At 41.1% G+C, this 22,345-nt stretch overlaps 1 protein-coding gene across 1 annotated transcript in view; it reads right to left on the reverse strand.

Annotated features, from left to right (window-relative positions):
• Nucleotides 1–238: 238 nt before the first annotated feature.
• The window catches only part of slc1a7a (solute carrier family 1 member 7a), a 51,114-nt gene continuing 29,007 nt past the window's right edge, over nucleotides 239–22,345 (reverse strand). Inside the window, exons 4-11 of the mRNA XM_034215397.1 lie at nucleotides 10,582–10,624; nucleotides 10,058–10,289; nucleotides 9,711–9,810; nucleotides 8,814–9,047; nucleotides 6,877–7,071; nucleotides 4,491–4,625; nucleotides 4,113–4,212; nucleotides 239–1,240 (exon numbers count right to left, since the gene is read on the reverse strand). Coding sequence (XP_034071288.1) covers nucleotides 974–1,240; nucleotides 4,113–4,212; nucleotides 4,491–4,625; nucleotides 6,877–7,071; nucleotides 8,814–9,047; nucleotides 9,711–9,810; nucleotides 10,058–10,289; nucleotides 10,582–10,624 — 1,306 coding nt within the window. The 3' untranslated portion in view covers nucleotides 239–973. The remainder of the gene's footprint in view (nucleotides 1,241–4,112; nucleotides 4,213–4,490; nucleotides 4,626–6,876; nucleotides 7,072–8,813; nucleotides 9,048–9,710; nucleotides 9,811–10,057; nucleotides 10,290–10,581; nucleotides 10,625–22,345) is intronic.

Raw genomic sequence — 22,345 nt, forward strand, 5'->3', positions numbered from 1 at the left:
CAATGGGGTGCATAGACGTCTTCACATGTCTCCAACACAAGGGCAAACACTCGTCCTCGCTTTCATCGTGACCTTCATCATCTTTTTGTCTTGGATTCTGGCAATAACCGTGCAGCGCTGCACGTATGAGGCAGAGTATGCACTTATGACTCAGGACAACAAGGCAGAGAACATAGGGAAAGATGTGGCTGAAAAATATGGGAAATTGTGAAATCCTTTTTTTTTTTCCCAAAATCAGATACTTTTATTTCCTAAATGTGAACTAGAGTAGAGGTTTATCAATGATGTGGTGTTGTTCCTCTATTTTTCTTTGTTGTGTGCGTTTTTGAGTTAGTACATTTATTGGGAGAATGCTCCAACCAGGCAACAGTTTCATTATAAAGAGCAGAATGACAAAATAAAATAATACTATAAACACAACAGATCATAATGAATATAAAGTGATATGAGGGGTAAGTTTTGAATGTTTCAGATATTAACTATAGTGTTCTTATGGAAAATGATGAGGGCCAATTTGTTTTTGAGATCTGACCAGATCAGGAGCTCTAAGAAAAAAATAATTATATATTTCAATATGAAAATCTCATAGTTTTTTATCTAATAATTCGGATTTTTTTTCTCAAATTCTGAGATTTTCAGATAAAAATCGATAACTATTTTGGCCCTAATCCTCTTCCGTATGTTCTCCATTTCTGACTCACAGATCTGGGAGGATGTTAGTGAAACCTCAAAAATTGTCTGTAAGCTAGAGCAGCACATTGTCACTGTTTGTATCAAATAAAACATCTCTGATAAATATGTACACACACAAACATACATAATCAAATGCGGGTCATTATTTAAGTTATGTAAAAAAGAAAAATCGTCTTTTTTTTCCGCCCCGGGGTCGTCTTGCATTCACCCGCCCTGGGCCGCAGTCCTTCTCGAAGCATGTGAACTTAAAGTCACCATGTCTTATTTTGTCTTATGCTTTCTATACATTAGTCTCCAGCCCGTTCATGTCCACGGAGCAGTGGTCCTTGCCCCTGTGCTCTCTCTTGTGGTGCGACGGGTGGGCGTGTTTCTTCTTCTCCAGCGGCCGGAAGCCCTCCTCCAGCTGCATGAGGCGAGCCACCTCTTGGTGGTAGTGGTCCTGCCTGCTGCCCGGGGGAGGGGGCTGGAAGCATCCGTTCTTCTGGTTCTGGTAGGTCATCATCTGCTGGATGCTTATCATGGGCTTGGTCTCACAGATCAGAGGCACCTGGAGAACGCAATGATTAAAGAGGAAGGAATCACGTATTTATCAGCAAATATATATATTTAATACAAAATGCTTACATCCATAGCTCCATAGGGATGTTTTGTGTCCCTTAGATCATCAAGTATATAGCACGAATACATTCTTTATCAGTTTATGGTGCCTTCAGTAATTATGGTACTACTCACTGGAATTCCCTTCCACATGAACTAACATTTGCTTTAACCTGTTAACCCCTGTGCCTGTTTTTCAGGTATCAGGCTCGAAAATGACATTCCCAGAACAAATGACTACAACTTCACTTCTAAAAGGGGTAAATTAATAATCTCTTTTTTCTCAAAGCAATGATAAACCTGTGAGTTGGATGTAGAAAAGTCAGAATCAATATAGAATATTTTTATTTTAAAGTAAATTCAGATTGAACACAGCAGAGGTGGGACCAAGTCATTGTTTTGCAAGTCCGAGTCAAGTCTCAAATCTTTGCGCTCAAATCCGAGTCAAGTCTCAAGTCTTTGCGCTCAAGTCCAAGTCAAGTCTCAAATCAGGATGGGCAAGTTCAAGTCAAGTCAAGTCCTAAACTTTGACAAAACGAGTCATAAACAAGTCATTATGTGCTTTTCACCAAATGTAATAACATCGATCAACAGAATAATACTTAATAATCAAACCGCTCTTTATTAGTCACATTAATAATGTAATAATCCATTTTCTCTCTGCTGGTAAATTAACGTGTTTTTTTCTATTTTAAGAGGGATCAGTAGGCTACCGTGACGATTTGATTCGAAGGAGTTTAATGTATAAGATCCCTGATGTTGAGGTAACCAGAATGTTTATTTCCACTGTGTACAACATGTTATAAGGGACCCACAATCTATCTTAATGTAAGGGATAATGTGCAGCCAGGCGTCTCTATGGGGAAAAGAACACCTGAATCTAGATCCCTCTGCAGGTACTTTAACTATATTTTGATGATAATACTTTTCTACTTTTACTTGAGTAACATTTTGAATGCAGGACTTTTTATTGTAACCGAGTATTCCTACACTCTGGTACTTTTACTCAAGTACAAGATCTGAACTTCTCCCACCTGACAATAAATCCTGTGGTTACCAAAAAAAAGATAACCAAAAAAGGTTATTTTCATTTTACAAATCCTGCACTCAGATTTGCTTTCTCCAATATCATTGAAAAGCAGCCAGATGCTGCTTATTTTTTCGGTTTTCGCTCATTTCTTGATTTTTCCGACGCGCTTGCATTTAAATCCGTCTCCCCGTCGCTCTGTGTAGCTGGCCTATACCACTACACCTGCTGTGCCCCCACCCTTCTTTCACATAATGGTATGATCCTAGTGTGTCCTCGCATATGATTGGCCGCATGGTGGCCCAGCTAAATAAAGTCCCGCCCCTGCCTGCAAGAATTCTCAGCAAGAGTAGGAGCGGCTGAAGATTCTGCTCTCCCCGACGGGTCTGCTCTTCTAGCGGCAGCTCGCGATCGGCGTGTTGGAGACCTCTGAATGAAATGATCAAGTCACCTGAAGTCAGAAGGCTCAAGTCCCGAGTAATTGGTGTTCAAGTCCAAGTCGAGTCGCAAGTGTTTTGTGATTTTGTCAAGTCGAGTCTCAAGTCATCAAATTGGTGACTCAAGTCTGACTCGAGTCCAAGTCATGTGACTCGAGTCCACACCTCTGGAACATAGTAAAAAAGTATAAATTATAGTGTCTGTCCAAAAATAAAAAAAATACTGAAAACCAACCTTGAAAGATGGGATAGTAGACTAAAAGCTTTTGGAATCCAAACTATAACATATAATAAGTACCCTATATCAAGATTGATGCAAAACAACTGACATTTGACCTTTTTAGAGAGGTTTAGAAAAAGCTGTCATAGCAACTATATATGAAAACTCCATTATTGACATAAATATGAAGATGGATTGTCAGTAATCATTTCAGACACATTGGATTAACCTATGGATTAACCGTCAGCAGCGTTTTTATCGTTTTAATGCCATTGAACACAAGTTTTGATCAGAACAACAGCATACAGTAGGTAAGACAATGTCCCGTTTTTGCTCCGTAAAGCTCCGTGTTGCCTGTCGCGAGTTCTGATCGCTCAGTGATGATGCTTATACCCCTAGAATCTGTGGAATCTCAGTTTGCTAATCAATATCTTGTTTGTGCAGATCCGATATGTAATAAGGGTATTTATACCTAGAGTTCTGTGCTAAGTGTGTTAGCATTTTTTTGCTCAGGGCTCATTTAGACGCTTCTTGTGAGACTTGTGTTTTGTTTTGGTAAAAATGGTTCGTATCGTCAGTTAGCTGACTTTCTTCCCGTTAAGTGCGTATGACACATTAATAGGTTTTAAATGTTAAGAAGCCCTGAGACACAGTTTCGTGAAAAAAAACCCTGCAGCTTCCGGGTTGAACAGGTTAACAGTGTGTTCTTTTAACTAACATATTTTGTTTCGCAATATTTTAGATTGAGTTAGATTGAAGACTGTTGATATGGCACTTACGCCCTATTATGATAATTTTCAGGTTCTTACCTTCACTGAAAAAACTGAAACGTTGACTTTAAATAAATGTATTACATCAGCAGATGTCACATAACAATATTAGGTTAGATGAAAGCAATAATATTAAGTTTCAATACAAAATAATTGAGTTCAACTTAATATTATTGCTTTCAACTAACCTAATACAGTTTTGTGAAATTTGTTGACATTGTTAACATTTAATTTAAGTTAACATTTCAGTTTTTTCAGTATAAGATGAGTGAATAGTCACTAGTCTTAAATTTTGGAGCTAGAGTCAGGGCTACCCACATTCCTTGAACTTTTCTCTAGGTCTTTCAAACTAAGATGAAGGCTCTCACCTGCTCCCCTTCTTTGACGAAATCTTTTCTGCAGATATGAGCCATGATGCCTGTGGCCAGTGCATCCCCCATCACATTCACCATGGTCCTGAATCGATCCCTTGATAATAAAAAGGATGAAAAGTAATGCGCAGTGTCAAAGATGCTTGGGAAAATTTGATATTTGTCATCATCGGTTGAGATGTTTAGGTTATGCAATGTAAAGGCATAACATTTTTAAATACATCAAGTATGGTACTCATGCATAATTTGGTATTTGCATATACAATATAAAAAATACTCATGCTAAGATGCTACAGAGTACAAAGACACTCAAACGTCATAGCCACATGCTGAGTCGAAGAGCTTCACATGTTGGAAAGATGAACCCTTACTTACAAAGCCCAATCAACAGCAATGATGAGAGTGATATCATCGGTGGGCAGGCCCACAGAGGTCAGCACGATCACCATGGTTACGAGTCCAGCCTGTGGGATTCCTGCTGCTCCGATACTGGCTGCCGTGGCGGTGATGCTGATGGAGCGGAGAGGAGCATTTATTTTAGTTTGATATTGTAACAATTACTCATCATAGGTGAGAGCTAACCGACGGAAAGTGGGGCAGTTTGCCATCCTGTCAAGCTATTTATTCTAGCATAACATTTGTAGTTTATGATAAAAAACTGTGGCGAAATGTTTAATTCAATTCTTTAAAAATGTTTTATTGTACCTGATTAACACAAATTCAGGCTCCTCATTTGTGGCATATGAATGGGAATTTGCTGGCTACAATTGTTGTATTGCCAGCAGATCTTATCAGATGTTGCTAGCTTTAACACTATTGCTTAATCTCAGAGTTGAATGTGCTCTTCGTCTCCAGCTGACATTTAATATTGACAGCTGACTCAACTTAGAATGATAAACAGGTAAAGTACGTTATTTTACAACGACCAACAAAATAATTAGCTAAAAACACACACCTTGTGGTCGTGTCTAGATGCTAACCCTACATTTGCAAAACTTGCGAAACATACAAGACTTGCTGACCATTAGATTCATTCCTAACCTTAACATCTCGCAATAGTTTTGAAAACAGAGGGTTAGGATCTAGATGAGTCGGAGTAGAATGTGTTGGATGCTGTGTTTCAATAAAAAACTTTAAATAAGTTTTGAAAATGATATTATTGTAATTTTACGTTTTCTAATTAAGCAATCATACACGAGAGGCCGTTCTTTAACGTCATTATTGGTACGACAGTACTGTGGCAGGACCGAGGCGCTTGCGCCGAGGTCCGTACGCCTGTACGCCTGTACCAGTTCCAAGGGTATACCGTTTTTCTCAGACGCGGAGGGATACTGACTTGTTGTGAAAAGGCACGTTCTATTTGACCGTTCTTTGATCGTGGAATCAAACACGCCTATTGACCAATCAGAGAGCTTGCTCACACCTATGTGTTATAGAATGACATAGATAGAATGTATAAATCGTAGCATTACATTTTTTAATTAAGTTAAGTATTGCAATAATGTAGGAAGAATGATTGAGGGGATATTTTATCCCACACCTGGACCTTTGATCACAAACTGACAAACTGTCCCTCTGCAGGGCTGGTGGGGGGGTTGTGGGGGTTAAGGGGTTGTGTTGGCATGCAGATGGAGCAGCTCCTTGGTCAGCCGCCAAACGGCACGGGAACAGGGCGCAGAGAGAAGAAAATTATTATAATTCTGCCGTGACAAGGGAGATGAGCAATACAGGTCATATGGGTTTTACCGCCAAGGGATTATGACGGAGTGGGCACAGACTGCAGCCATGAGGAGAGGTCTGCTTAATGTTATTACTGTTGGACATGAAATCAGAGGAAGGACAGGCCATTTTTAGACCTGGGTGGGCTTGATCTCCTGTGGTAAAAAAGTTATAGGGAGTCGGTGGAAAGAGGACTGTTTTTGTCTGTGTGTCTCTCGGTCTGTCTGTCTGTCTGTCTGTCTGTCTGTCTGTCTGTCTGTCTGTCTGTCTGTCTGTCTGTCTGTCTGTCTGTCTGTCTGTCTGTCTGTCTGTCTGTCTGTCTGACTGTCTGTGTCCCCGGGGCTTCCAGAACGATTTAGCAGAAATCAGATCAGACTAAGGAGCTCATATGAGATGTAATCTGTGTGACATTTACATATATGTGTATCTAGTAAATCCCATAATATTTGTTATTAATTTAGAATTAAACTAAATGTGTGACGTTAGATTCATTCAAATGTTGCACTGAAAAAACAAGTATGCCTGCTCTATTTTTTTACTCAGATGCAATTTATAGCTTATATCCTCACACTATCAAAGGTTTTCCTCATTCGTTCAATTTATATTGAGATAAGAATCTGTGCATAAAGAGTTGGTGTGAATTATTTCATTCTATTTCCAAAAGAAGGCTGAGAAGATTGATACCCTGCCTACTCTATTATCTGCACGGTTGATATGAAGTCACAAACAGCAGCTTGCTACTTTAGCTTAGCACTGAAACTACAAACGGCGAGAAAAGCTAGCCTCGACTCCAGGTTCAAGGTCAGTAACTTAGTTCATTTTTTTCACACAGTTTTTTGAAGTAATCCAACAAAATTAATAAAAATATTGGCATCACAATTTCATCTCCGATATTTGACCGAGGAGCCAGGAGGATTTCATCCGACTGTGCAAATATCCTTCAATATTTTGCCTTCCCTCAACTGCTGACATATCTTACGCTTCATTACATTTCCACCAAAAGCTAATTTATTTTAGCCAGTCCCAGTCTAAATGTACTTACCTGATCGTGATGATCTGTCCAAAGTCAAGCTCATAGTTATTAACTTGGGCGATGAAGATGGCTGCCACTGCCTCGTAGAGTGCGGTGCCGTCCATATTGATGGTGGCCCCGACAGGCAACACAAAGCGGATGATGCGTCTGTCGATGTGGTTGTTCTCAAGTAGGCACTTGAAGGTGATAGGCAGTGTGGCAGAGCTGAAGAAAAGAAAACTACATTAGTTTAATTACGGTATATTAACATAATACATATATGAAGACTCCTTTGAGACAAGCAGAGTTCGATTGAATAATACCACAACATGCTTTTACAGGGGCTGTTGCCCTGAAACTCCTGCAGTTTTCTAAAACTGCAACAAATTGTTATTAATAAATGTTCCTATGTTTATTCTAAAAAAGCATAGAGACATATAGTTTTGTGTTGATGGGGGGAAAATGCTAGTCTTTGGGTTGATATACAAATACAAGAACATAATGTGTAGATATACCAATATTGAAGATGTCAATGAATATTCACAAAATGGTTGCATACGCATGGATATATTTTATCAAAATGTAAGATTAGCTGTGATTTAAAATGAGACTAAGGTTTGTTAGTGAACAACTGAATGCTGCAAATACAACATTTTATTTAGAGGTTTCGTTGGTTCTATCTCTTAGTAACTGTTAACTGCAACACATACTGTAAACAAACAGCAAATAGTTTATTGGAACCTTCACTACCACACTGCACGAAACATCACAATATGTCTCATCAGCAGCAGAAGATCAGTGAAGTGTAAACTGTCATCATACTGAACTAAGGTTGCAAGGTATAGTTTGGTTGCAAACGACACAAATATAGCCAATCTTAACAAACAACCTTGAGGTGGTGTCGGAGGTTAAAAGGGTAAAGGTCACAGTAAAACCCCACAATCATCCAATGATTCAAGGAGAACTCCATTATCCACCCACTCACTGTTCAGGGAGCATTAATGTGTAACTTATGTGTTCCTCGAGAGAACCAATATGAGTCTCAGGTGACCTCACATGATATGCATCTTGCAAAGGGAAATAAACAAATCAAAATGTAGCCGACTTGATTCGGTGTGTTTCTTAACCCTATTCTTCCCTTTTATTTGTTTACTTCTTCTTTGAAATAAATGTTGTATTTGTTCTTTCGTTGCAGCTTTAGTAGCAATGTAAACAATAAATCATATTTGGGAAATTTCAATTATTACCCTGCGGATGGTTTTACAACACCACAACCATCAGCAATAAGTGACTGGGAGGACAACACATACAAATATTCTCATATGTGAATTCATGCAATGTGTTCAGTTATTTTGTATTGTCTCTCGGTGGCTCCCTCATGACGAACTCCAAAAGAACCAAAGAATGTTAGCACACTGGCTGTTAAGAATAAAACATTTAGTGACAATGTTTTATATAATAACTCTCACTGCCAGAACGGTAGACAAAGATATGCAATGTTGAAAAGTATAAATATTTGTCACTTATTTCATCTGGTGCCTGATAGCTAGTAGCTAGCCAGCTTACGTTAGATTTATAGTTTGTTTCAAAAACTCTGTGGACATTTTTTTTGCACTCCGACCGTCCGTTCATGAACAGTCAGATCCTCCTTTCAGGTCCAACAATGTTTTTAATCAAGCGATGTTTGGATAAATTGGGAATGTTCATTTTTTTTTTCTCCTTGGAAAATGGTTAATTCTTAATGAAAGATATATTTTAAAGCTTTAGCATAGCAATGCTAAGTGAACTTATATTACTTGCTCTATAGTTGCAGTATCGCTCCAGTGTAGGAACAAAAAAATGGAATTCTACACAGCATGTTTGGCTCTGAAGAAAACAGCCTAACAGATTCACATGGCCCCAACCGTTATAAATCGATAAATCCAATGCAATGTTCAATTTGGAAAAATCCAATCTTTTCATTTTACCTGGAGGAGGTGGCCAAGGAGATGAGAAGGGCCTGCAAAATTCCTCTTATGTACACAATGGGGCTCTTCTTAGTGATGAAGAAGTACATGGCCGGGAGGATGAAGAGGCCATGTAGCACCAAGCCCATTACCACCGTAATGGCGTAAAAACCCAGCTTCTTTCCCATGGCTGAAGGGTCATCCATCTCCAAGATCTTACCGGCAACCAGAAAGACGATGCCAAAAGGGAAATACCTGTAAGAGACAGAAGAAAGGTAGAGTATTTGTTTACTAAAACACAACCACAACCTGTTGTTGCTCTTCTATTCTTTTCAAAAACACTTCTATATTCCTGCTAGTGGTTCTTTGATCCAAACGCTAGAATACAATCCAATACGGGGAATAGGACCATCCCAGGAGCACATGAATGCACCATTGACGTGAGTCCTCAGAGTGCTATTTGATTTATAAAGGTATTGGTCATTTTGTGTAGATTGGATAAATTAAAATGTGGGGGTTACAACAAATATACCTATTAGCTCTGAGGGGACATAAATGACTAAATCAAATGTCATAACAAATCACCCCAACATAGGAGCCATGATCATCTGAACACATTGTCTGGAAATTTAGAATTCAGATTTTGACATGCATAACATATAAAGTTAGGGGACAACCAAAGTCAACAAGATTAATTCCCTGGGCACCCTACATCCTCTGGGGAACATGAATGCCTTTACTAATGTCATAGTGAACTTACTGACAAAGGCGCTGATATTACCAGCTATAAAACCAAGCAAAAAACGAGAAATTCCAAATTCTTCTTCAGCTGCAATAATTATCAATAGTACTAGTATCAGCAAAACTGCTTAATTGACTTAATGTTGGTGTTTCTTACTTCCAAGATCTAACTCTTACCAGATGACAATGGCAACGATCTTCAGAACGGCCTCATTCACACTCTGGCAGAAGTTGACCAAAGCGCTTCCGTTGGGTCCCATTCTTCCTAACATAATTCCTGGATAGAAAAAGAGAACCACAACAACATAGATCACATTCATTGTTTGTTAAATGCATCAATTATAAACCTCCACTGATGCACCCACAGTGTTAATTGATGGAGGTCACCATTTCCTTGTTCTCTGCGTTCCACATGGAATCACAGCTCATTATAAACGTAATTATGCAGGAATATAATTGCCAAGATTGCAATTATGTAACTTAACTCTGAAGATGTGTGTTCGGGATATATGCCAACCACTTACCCATGGTAGCTGAAAAAATGACTATCCCAAGCACATTCATGCCTTCACTGGTACCAGGTGACGTTTTCATGATGACATCAGGCGGTGGCGTGAGATCCAGGGAGAAATTCTGGATATCTGTGCCATTGTCGTCCTGGATGCCGTAGATGTAGACCCTGCGCGTGGTGGTTTCATCCAGGAGCTGAGCCACCGTTGGTTTGGGGATGAGCTCAGGAACTCTCTGGGTTCGATACTTGAGACCAAAGACAGAGCCAACATCAGCACAGACATGACACCAACAGAGATGTTCAGGGCAGCGGATCCTCACATAATAATGATCTATACATGGGCTCATGTCAAAGGTGTAGAGATTTGAATTAGAAGATTCACATCATGGGAGTGGATTGCAGTAGACGTGCTGTTATTTAATTTTTTTAGTCAGTTAAATGTTTTTCCGATAAAGATAATTTTTTTCTTCACTTTTATTTGTACTTATTGATTGTACTTTTTTTTTCTGTGTCTTTTACATTAACATTTGTGCTTACCTGCTGAAAAGTGGCTTGAACCAGGTTCGCTGGAAACATGTTGCTGTGGAAGACAATTTTGAGAAATATTTTAGATGGAATATGAGGCTATATATATAAATACACTTATGATATATATATATATATATATATGTATTTTCAAGGTTAATTGTCATTCAAAGCAATAATATTACATTTAATGGAAGGTAAAATTCATAATGACATAATAAAATCTTAAACCAAAAGTAACTAGTCACCATTGATCCTAACCTTGGAAAAAGATAGGTTGATATCTTATTAAAAAACATACCGCTCTGCAAAAAACTAAGAGATCACTCAACATTTTCCTTAAATATCAATCTCTACATGTATGGCCCTTCCAGTGTCTGTTGAATTCCAGCAGAGAGAAATGTTGTCAGTAGTTTATAGAATAAAAAAAAATGCAAATTTTACTCCAAAACATACCTAAAACCGGAGAAACTGATCATTTTTCACTGGTCTCTTAATTCTTTCCAGAGCAGTATATGATAATGTTGTGTTGGATACACAGACACTGGATGTGTCTGTTAAATCATTTCTGTACCCATCTGTAGTGTTTTACTCAAAAATGTTCCCAGTGAAAACAGGAACTATCACAAATGGTAAGTGTTTTTCCCCATTGATCTTGGCTGCTAAGAATCTTCGCAATCTTCATTATTTTCCACACTGAAAGCTGCTCAGACAACTGGTTAGTTATAACCTTTAACCATGACCCCTAATAAGCGCACTCTTATTTAATCCGAGCACAATTATTTCATCCGAGCACAGTTATATTGAGTGTTCTTCCTGCCAAAGGTAACTGCAGCAGAGATGACTCAGGTGCTCCAAGATAAAGAAGGGGTGAAACCTGAAGATGGAGGGACAGGTAGAGTAGTGTCATTTTAGGAAATTGGATGCCGAACCACCCCTCATACACGAGCTGAGATGAAGGCTTGAGATAACTCATCCACAGAAACGAAAAGGAAAACATAACAGATTGGGAAATACAGTATTAATACTACTTTTCCTTTGAGGAGTATGAATCTTCATGCCAATGGTTGTTGTGTTTTCCTACCATCGTCAGAAGACATGCAATAAAAAATGGACAGAACCCCAGCGGGACATGGTAGTGACCTGTCAATCACAAGCTAGCCACGCCCTAAAGCATACGCTGTGTTGTGTCTCGTCAAATGTGTTTATGTTTATATATTTTGTCTGTCATTTCCTGTTTTATTTTGTACTTAATCATTTCAGGCCCTGTTTCTTCCTCCCCTTGTGTGTTTTCCCGCCATCATCAGTGTCTGCCCCGCCCCTGATTATTTCCACCTGTTCCCACTCACCTCTTGTTTAAATAGTCCTGTCTCTCCCCTGTCCTGTGTCAGTTTGTCTTGTTTGTTTCCCCGAATGGTCGTGCCATCCCTCAGCTAAAATAATATCGCTTTCACTCATGTCAGGTTTTGTTGTTTTGTTAATTTTGTAGGCTTAAGTTTCTTTCTTAAGTTCTCTTTTTGTTATGCATAGTCTTTCCTCCTTGTGAGCGCTTTTTGTTGATTCCAGTACCTACTCTGTTAAAAGGAATTTCCTGGGGCCTCATTTATAAAGGGATACACGCTCAAAAAATTGCGTACGCCAGTTTCTACGCAATGTTTGCGATTTATAAAATACTAACTTGACGGGAAAACGTGCGGTCCTCCATGCAAACTCTAACCCATGCGTACGCACTAAGCACAAACACGGGAGCGACGAGAAACTGCGACACCGTTGGCAGAAGGAAGAATGGAGAGAAATATGTGGAAATAATACCATGAATACAATTTTACCTCTCATTTATCATATATGAAGAATTCATTTTCACAAATTGATTAAAGCCAATCTTAAAATGATTAAACAAATGCCTGTTTGCGACTCCTCAGTGCACACAAAAACATAACTTGGAGAAATAAATAAATACGGATATGTTATTTAAAACCACCTCGAATATGTTGTGTTAATGTTATGAAATGTTTTCTCATAAATGATGCGGTAAGCAGGAGGACAGCATTACTTTAAACTGACGCCGTGTTGCATTTCTATAGGTTGTAGATACGAGCATGGTTTTATATACTATCACGTTTAATCGTGTTTTATGCCATTTGCCAAGACTTGATAAGTCGCTCGTAAAACACAGGAGGTATGGAAACTAAGAACACCATATGTGGTAAATTGTACAGCTAATATAACACAGCACATTAGTTGTATTTCCTTTAACTGGTGGATTATGGATATATAGTTGCTGATCGAAAGCTGGAACCCAAACTACCAAATACAAACAAATAATTCAGATCCAGTCGTCATGACTCCACTCCAGAGGGATTCCCCGATAATTTCTTAGTTTCTCATCAAGGGGGTGTCTCCTGTCCCCGGTACAAACACACTGCCTGAGGAAGGCTATGTGTATTTATTTTGTCATTAGACATTTTCGGACCACTTATTTATTTATTTTGGTGACGATCCGATCTCCATGCTGCTACTCTGGTTCAAACTGCATCCACCAAACAATATGATTTGTCTCGACCTCCCCAAAATAACCAAAATCTGACACGGTGTTAGATGTCTTTTTTAGCTGTTCTGTTGTCATTTCCTGCAATCTTCTTCATGCAGTCAGTCAAAATTAATGAATGAATGGGCGTCTCTTTGACTATTTATGTTAAGAACTCAGGCACTTAGGAGGTAGGACCCAATTGCACAACCCGGGAGACAGAGGTAAAGTATTGGTAAGATACTTTATTTTCCAAAACAAAAAGCAAGATGAGCAAAAAATGGTCACTTTCAAATCTCTAGCTGAGATGACAAAAAAAATAGGAGGAAAACATGACAAGGAGAAAAGCAAAACACCCACTACCAGACACACAAAACTAAAAACGTGACACAACACAAGAATCGTGACAGAACCCCCCCCTCAAGGGACGGATTCCAGACGTACAAAAAAAAATCCAAAATCCAAAAAGGGTGGGTGGAGGGGGTCCGGAGGACGGGTCCGGGACGACAACCCAGAGGCAAAGCACAGTCCATGATGGGTGTCTCGGGCGGACGACCCAGGGGCAAGGCAGAGTCCATGATGGATCTCTCGGGCGGACGGCCCGGGGGCAAGGCAGAGTTCATAATGGAGTCCTCGGGCGGACGGCCCAGGGACAAGGCAGAGCCCATGATGGAGTTCTCGAGCGGACGGCCCGGGGGCAAGGCAGAGTTCATGGTTGAGTCCTCGGCTGGGGAACTCAGGAGACCGGGCTCTAGGGCGAAAGCCGCTGGGAACTCAGGAGGCCGGGCACAAGGACTGGCAGGAGCTGGTGGAACCCCTGGCAGGTCAGGCGTAGACGAGACCCTGGACGGAACCTGGGCCGGTGTCAGTGGGACCCACGACGGAGCAAGGGCTGGCGTTGATGGGACCCGAAACAGGACAGGACACGGTGCTGGCAGGAAACTCGGCGGAGCAGGTCTTGGCGGGACCCCCAACGGAACAGGACATGGAGCCGGCAGGACCGCCGACGAAACAGGTGTCGGCTGGACCTCCAACGGCACAGGACATAGGGTTGGCAGGACCCCCGGCAGAAGAATAGTCGGCGGGATCTCCAACGGCACAGAACATAGGGTTGGCAGGACCCCCGGCAGAACAGTAGTCGTCGGGGCCTCCAACGGCACAGGACATAGGGTAGGGACTTGAGAGGGAACTCGAGAGGAGTCTTGAGAGGTGACTTGAGAGGGAACTCGAGAGGAAACTTGAGAGGTGACTTGAGAGGGAACTCGAGAGGAGACTTGAGAGGGAACTCGAGAGAAGACTTGAGAGGGGACTCGAGAGGGAACTTGAGCGGGGACTCGAGAGGGAACTCGAGAGGAGACTTGAGAGGTGACTTGAAAAAGGACTCCAGAGGGAACTCGAGAGGAGACTCGAGAGGGGACCTGAGAAGGAACTTGAGAAGGAACTCGAGAGGTGACTTGAAAGTGAACTCGAGAGGTGACTTGAGAGGGGACTCAAGAGGGAACTTGAGCGGGGACTCGAGGGGGAAACTGAGAGGTGGCTTGAGAGGGAACTCGAGAGGGGACTTGAGAGGGAACTTGAGAGGAGACTTGAGAGGTGACTTGAGAGGGAACTCGAGAGGGGACTGGAGAGGGAACTTGAAAAGGACCTTGAGAAGGGGACTCGAGAGGAAACTTGAGCGGGGACTCAAGGGGGAAACTGAGAGGTGGCTTGAGAGGGAACTCGAGAGGAGACTCGAGAGGGGACTTGAGAGGGAACTTGAGAGATGACTTGAAAGGGAACTCGAGAGGGGACTGGAGAGGGAACTTGACAGGGGACTCGAGAGGAAACTTGAGAGGTAACTTGAGAGGTGACTTGAGAGGAGACTTGAGAGGGCTCTCAAGAGATGACTTGAAAGGGAACTCGAGAGATGACTGGAGAGGGAATTTGAAAAAGACCTTGACAGGGGACTCGAGAGGGAACTTGAAAAGGAACTTGACAGGGGACTCGAGAGGAGACTTGAGACGTTCGGTAAGCCGACAGGGCACAGGAAGCTGGCATCGGCCGAAGAGCCAGTACTGGAGTCGAAACTGGAGTCGGGACCATGGCTACTGGGGCCGGTAGTGAAGCCATGGCACTGGAGCAGTCCGCAGGTGAGGGATCAAACGATTCATCTTTTCAGCCAGCTGTTGCAGCTGTGTAGAGATGTCTTCCTGAATCTCTGCCTGGCGTCTTCTCTGCTCTTGTATTCTCTGGGTGGCCATACCCAGCTGTTCCCGTGGTGAAACACTCTCACGCCTTGTGCTGACAGAGCGGCGTGAAGCGTTCTTGGGTCAGTTCGTTCTGTTAAAAACTCAGGCACTTAGGAGGTAGGACCCAATTGCACGACCCGGGAGACAGAGGTAAATTATTGGTAAGATACTTTATTTTCCAAAACAAAAAGCAAGATGAGCAAAAAATGGTCACTTTCGAATCTCTAGCTGAGATGACAAAAAAAATAAGAACAAAATGAAAATCGCTCACGTGGTGAGGAACAAAACTTTACAATAGCACAAAGAGAGCATAGACCTGACTGTGGTAAGAGACAAGACCTTCCATGGCAAAAGACAAAAACGAACTGACACTGAACACTGGGAGACAGGGGAATTTAAACACAGGGTAACTAGACACAGGTGGGAACAATCAGGGGTGGGGCTGACACTGATGAGCACAGGAGACACAGAAGGATTGACAGGTGAAAACAATCAGGAAATTAGACACACCAGGGAAACTAACTACAGACAGGAAAACATAGGGGAAAATACCAGACAATACACAGGGAGGAAAACATGACAAGGAGAAAAGCAAAACACCCACTACCAGACACACACAACTAAAAACGTGACACAACACAAGAATCGTGACAATGTATAGGCAAATATGGGTGTTACGTGAAGCCCGCAAAAGCTGCACCGCATTTCGAGTCGATTGTGATTTATAAAGGGAAACCGGCGTAGGAAGTGCCGTACGCACTTTCCTCGCCGGTACGCAATGTTCGGTGAATCGGAAAATGTCGGAAAATGTATGTACCTATATTTCGGATTTCTACTACGTAAGCAACCTTCTCACATGAATTCTACGCACGGCGTTATACATGAGGCCCCTGATCTTTAAAATTAAAGATACTTTTTTTACATTTAAGACTTTGTCTCTGGGTCGTGCATTTGGGTCAGTTTGTGTCGAGGTCCTGACACACTGCATTATCTTCTATTTTACTCTAAACACAAATCAAAATCATACATTACATTACATTATTACATTACATTGCATTTAGCTGACGCTTTTATCCAAACTTACAATAAGTGCATTCGACCAAGAAGATACAAATTTGAAGAAAACAGAATCATATAAGTACATCAGGTTTCATAAAGCTAAAACATTTTAAGTGCTACTCAACTGGCTTTAGATAAGCCAGTCCTTAGTTAGTATATACTGTAAGTGCTTTGTTAGTAATTCTATCGCTCGAAGTGGAGTCGAAAGAGATGAGTTTTCAGTCTGCGCCGGAAGATGTGTAAGCTATCTGCTGTCCTGATGTCAATGGGGAGCTCATTCCACCATTTTGGAGCCAGGATAGCAAACCGACGTGTTTTTGCTGATGGGAACTTGGGTCCCCCTCGCAGTGCGGTTGCAGCGAGTCGTTTGGCTGATGCAGAGCGGAGTGCACGTGCTGGGGAGTATGGTTTAACCATGTCCTGGATGTAGGAAGGGACAGATCCATTCACAGCGTGGTAAGCAAGTATCAGTGTCTTGAAGTGGATTCTAGCAGTTACTGGAAGCCAGTGAAGGGAGCGTAGGAGCGGCGTGGTGTGGGAACATTTAGGAAGGTTGAAGACCAGACGAGCCGCTGCATTCTGGATGAGCTGCAGAGGTCGGATGGCACATGCAGGTAGACCAGCCAGGAGGGAGTTGCAGTAGTCTAGGCGTGAGATGACGAGAGCCTGGACCAGAAGTTGCGTCGCTTTCTGGGTCAGGAGGGGACGTATCCTCCTGATGTTGTAAAGCGTGTATCTGCAGCAGCGGGTTGTAGCAGCGATATTTGCAGTGAAGGACAGGTTGTTATCTAGGGTCACACCCAGATTCCTTGCAGTCTGAGTCGGGGAAATAACAGAGGGGCCGATGTTGATTGTTAGGTCAAGAGTGGGACAATCTTTTCCCGGAAGAAAAAGCAGTTCAGTCTTGTCAAGGTTGAGCTTGAGGTGTCGAGCAGACATCCACTGAGAGACGTCTGCTAGACAAGCAGAGATGCGTGCGACGACCTAGGTCTCTGAGCGGGGAAAATACCAAATTAATTGAGTGTCGTCAGCTTAGCAGTGGTATGAAAAACCATGCGGGCTAATGACGGATCAGAGCGAGTTTGTGTACAGAGAGAAGAGGAGGGGACCAAGGACAGAGCCCTGAGGGACCCTTGTAGTTAATTGACAAGGGTCGGACTCGGACCCTCTCCAAGTTACCCTGTAGGTGCGGTCTTTGAGGTAGGAGGTGAGGAGGGAAAGTGCAGATCCTGAAGTTCTTGGAGAGTGCAAAGGAGGATCTGATGGTTCACCGTGTCGAATGCAGCAGACAGGTCCAACAGGATGATGACAGAGGAGAGGGAGGCTGCTTTAGCAGTGTGCAGTTCCTCAGAGACAGCGAGGAGAGCAGTTTCTGTTTGAGTGACCTGCCTTCTAGGGCTGCACGATTTTGGGAAAAAATCTAATTGCGATTTTTCTGACAAATATTGCGATTGCAATTCGAATTGCGATATTTGTTTTTAAGCGACCCAACGTAAGTTTATTGTAAAATGCGGCCATAATTCCGGCTAGGAAGGTCGTATCAACGTGCTCCCGTCTCTAGCAGCCCCGCAGCCCGAGATACGAGTGAAATAACTAAACTTACATGAAACTTCCGTTGGGTTACTTTAAAGTCAAGCTTCAGTTTAAGATTCACCCTGTAATAGAAACATGTGATGGAGCATTACTAACCTGACTCAGATGGTTTGTTTCACCAAACCATCTAGAGCTCCATTGGAAGCCATTTGGAAAGGGCAGGCACTTTCAAAAGCAATTGGCAGGTGATTGGATCAATCTGTCTATCACCTTCTATCATGGGCTACTTCTGATTGATTAACAATGGCTGGTACATGTGGAGCACAGCACTTCTGATTGGTGTGGATGACTGACACACAAGAAAAAAAGAAAAAAAAATTGTAAAAAAAAGTTTAAAAAAATCGCAGGCTTTGCGATTTGATAATCGCATCATTTCAAATCGCAATTTCAATTTAAAATCGATTAATCGTTCAGCCCTACTTGAAACCAGACTGGTGCGGATCCAGAAGGTTGTTCTGATGGAGATAACAGGAGAGTTGTTTAAAGACAGCACGTTCAAGTGTTTTAGACAGGAATGGGAGGAGAGAGACAGGCCTGTAGTTTATAACATCGGACGGGTTGAGAGTGGGTTTCTTTAGGAGATGGTTTACTCTTGCCTCCTTGAGACTGTTTGGAAAGTGACCAGAAGTTAGAGAAGTGTTGATGAGATGGGTGAGAAACGGTAGAATATCAGGAGTGATAGTCATACTGTATTTAATAACACTTCCATAAGATGGCAAATGTTTGATCTAGACCAAATATACATTTGCAATATTATAATGTTGTGTAACATCTGGCTTGCTCATCAGGTGCAAATGTGGTTTCCTGACTGAGAACACTAGTAAAAGTCAGGTTATATAAAGGGGTGTTTGTGACCAATTTTGCACTCAACATCAATCTTAACACATCAATTTGGTTGATTGAGTTCCGGAGCAGAAATAAGTTAGCATTTAGCACTTCCAGGTTGGCTGCCTTTCATAGTAGAGATTTTGTTTAGATCCCCTAAATAAGGTATAACATATGTAAGTAAATAGCCTTCTAGTGAATGGCTGATGCTTCTATGTGTCATAAAAACAGTAGTTGCTAACAACATTTTGTAGCCACCTTTAGCTTAGCGGTGGTGACACAGGCCATCATTTAGTTTGTTCATCGCCAAATGTTAGCTTTTTACTTTTGGCAGCTCCATTAGCGCTTAAAAAATCATAAGAGTGGTGTTAATATGTGGAGATTATACAGCAAAAAATATTCTTAAATCCAATGGAAATATCCCATAGCTTTAAAATGAGGGAGCCAAATTTAGGGTGGCCTACAAAAATACATCATCACTGCAATACTCTGTTTTAACTTATTCTGTAATGACATCTGTAGTCAGAGACTGTTTTCTCAGTGCATACATGGAATGTTCCCTTCAACCTACTTTGAAGTTCAGGTTGACTCCAATAGTAATTGTTAATTTTTTCCTTCACTGCCCAATTTAACTTATTCCAAACAATAAATATCACTTTGTGCCAATTCTGACTAGAATAATAAAGGAATGATTTTTGATGGTTTGCACAGCAGCATTGTTATGCTTTCAATAGATGAACAGGAGTGCGCTGCCTTTAACAAAGGGCTGTCGAATGAGCCACATTTATTTTTTTAAACAAGAACATTTGATTCAGGTTCAACAAATAACAATAGCGGATGCAAGTTTAATACTTTACCTTCATTAATTGTCACATCCTACCATGAGTCACCTCACCAGTAATGTTTTATGTTCTATATCTAACCAATTCTTCCAATCTATCGTCAAAGATATATGAACTTTATTTCTTATTCTCACAGTTATTGATTCCATTCCGGATTTAGTAAGTTACTATCTTTTAACCAATTCCTTGTCATTTGTTTAACAATTGCTTCTCTAATTACAAGGAATAAGTAAAATCTTTCATCTTTACTTGGTGTTTAATGAGCCCTATTTGCAGCATGGAATTAGCTCTGGCTATAAATCCTGCATCAACACAGACATAAATCACAATCATAAATTAAACAGCACATGTCAGACACAGATATATGTGGTGGACAATATGTTGCAACTGCATGGATTTAACCACTTAACCACTCAGCAGCCAATCCCGTGTCTGAGACTGACAGCAAAGCAGGCTAATGAAGCGCTATGACCCTGTGCCACTAATACATCCAAGTTTGCACATATTCATGCACGTTATGGTCAATATGGTTACTTATCACAGACACACACACACACGAACACACACGGCTGCAGACAGTAGGGACCGTTAGCGGGTGTACCGATATAGTATGCCTGAATGATGGATGAGGGTTTTAAAGAAGCTTTGCAGGATAAATCCAAAGCACAGCTGTGCTCTGTGAAACACACACACACACACACACACACACACACACACACACACACACACACACACACACACACACACACACACACACACACACACACACACACACACAACACACACACACACACACACACACACACACACACACACACACACACACACACACACACACACACACACACACACACACACACACACACACACACACACACACACACACACACACACACACACACACACACACACACACACACACACACGTCACCTCTGCCCTATGATCAGTACGTAGTTGGATTTCATGAGCTTGGCCAGTTTATTACTCTCTCTTTTTACATTCAAAGGGATTCATTCAAATTCATGTTATTCTAAGTATGATTTGATTTTTCTTTATATATATAAAAACAGCAAAACAAACAGAGGTCAGAAAGAGAACTAAGTTTCCAATGTGAAAACATGATTTGTATTTGTTCATGGTGCGTTTTTGATGAAAAAGGATTATGATTACAGAGCAGCTCTCTTTGCAATCCCACTGCGCCTGTCACCTTGACACAGCGTTCTTAGGGCCTCTCGTCATGTTTCTCTGTGTGCGGCTGACCCCGGTTCACCTCAAACACAGACTCCAACCTTCAGCAGCTCTAATTAGCTTAGCACAATAACCCACTGGCACACGAGGCCGCGGGCTTTGTGCTCTGACCTTAAGCATTTCCCCTGTCTTCAGCTCTTGTGAAATGTATAGAGTTATAAAACAGCTCGAAATGCAGGTGCTGTGTGTGTGTGGCATTCTGAACATGCTGACATAAAGTTTGTTATTTCCAACCTTCATATCTCTCCGAGGTTACTGGTTAGTAGCAATTTGTGCTGAATTCCAAATATTTTGCTATAGTAGCAAATTCACAAATCAAAGCACTTTTTATTTGTGGTTGTTATTCTTATTATTAGGTGAAATACAATTTAAACACTAGTTTATTTCCCCTGTATCTTTCCGTTATTGTGAAAACATACATACAGAATTACTACATGGCAAGTCCAGAAAAATATTAGAATTATTGTTGGAATGAATTCAAAAGTGATTAACCTCGGAATATTTAAGGCATTAACTAAATAGACTGCTTCTCAGCGATACTTTGTCTCCTGTAGGCTAATAGTAACCAAAAAACAAATAAAATTCCATAAAAAAGCATCCATCAAGTCCTTGTGGTGAATTGGTGATCACAGACAGACATTACAGAGACATTACGAGTAGAGAAAATAGGTTTATCTTGAACGATAAACGAATGCAATTTCTTTGAAAAATGTTGTAAACTCTAATTTTCTTGAATACACAAACATTTAACACAACCCAACAATGTAGATGCGATTGGATGACGTTTTTTTTGTCCCAAGTATTCTCTTTTCCCTTCCTTTCTCTCTCTTTTTAATTTACACAATTTTTGGAAAAGGGTGTAACATTGAAGCAGTTCCCTATTTTGTCTGAATGTCAAGGTTTTTGCACAAATGCTTCGAATTAAAACATCTGAAACAAATACCTGGCATTGTATTAGAAGCCTACATGAGAAAAGTCACATACTGTAATAACATGATTTCCCATCTTATAATTCATCTTACAATTCCCTCTTTTGGGCTACCAGGTCGGTATCTATAGAACCTTTAGGTGTGTTTTTACCTTCACAGAAAAGGTTAAAGAAGGGTCTCCAATGCATGAAGTACTCATCATACATTACAGTGGTTCCCAAAGTGTTTTAAACCACAGCACCCCTTTGTACTAATTAAAGATCTCCTATCATGCTATTTTTTGGCATATATTATGGGTCTCAGATAAAAATATATCTAAATATGTCTATGGTGTGTTTTGCTCCAAATACCAAACAGATCATGCATTTTAGACATCCCTCATATCGCTCTATTCCAGCCCTGTTAGAGAAGTGCTGATTCTGGGTCCTTAGCTTGAAAAAAATAAAAGAGGAGGGGGAGCTTATTCCTGCTCAGAATTCTACCGAGATACATAACCCAGTCTCACGGCATTTCGTGTTATAGTC

The sequence above is a fragment of the Gymnodraco acuticeps genome, unplaced genomic scaffold, assembly GCF_902827175.1.
Source record: "Gymnodraco acuticeps unplaced genomic scaffold, fGymAcu1.1, whole genome shotgun sequence".
NCBI lineage: Eukaryota > Metazoa > Chordata > Actinopteri > Perciformes > Bathydraconidae > Gymnodraco > Gymnodraco acuticeps.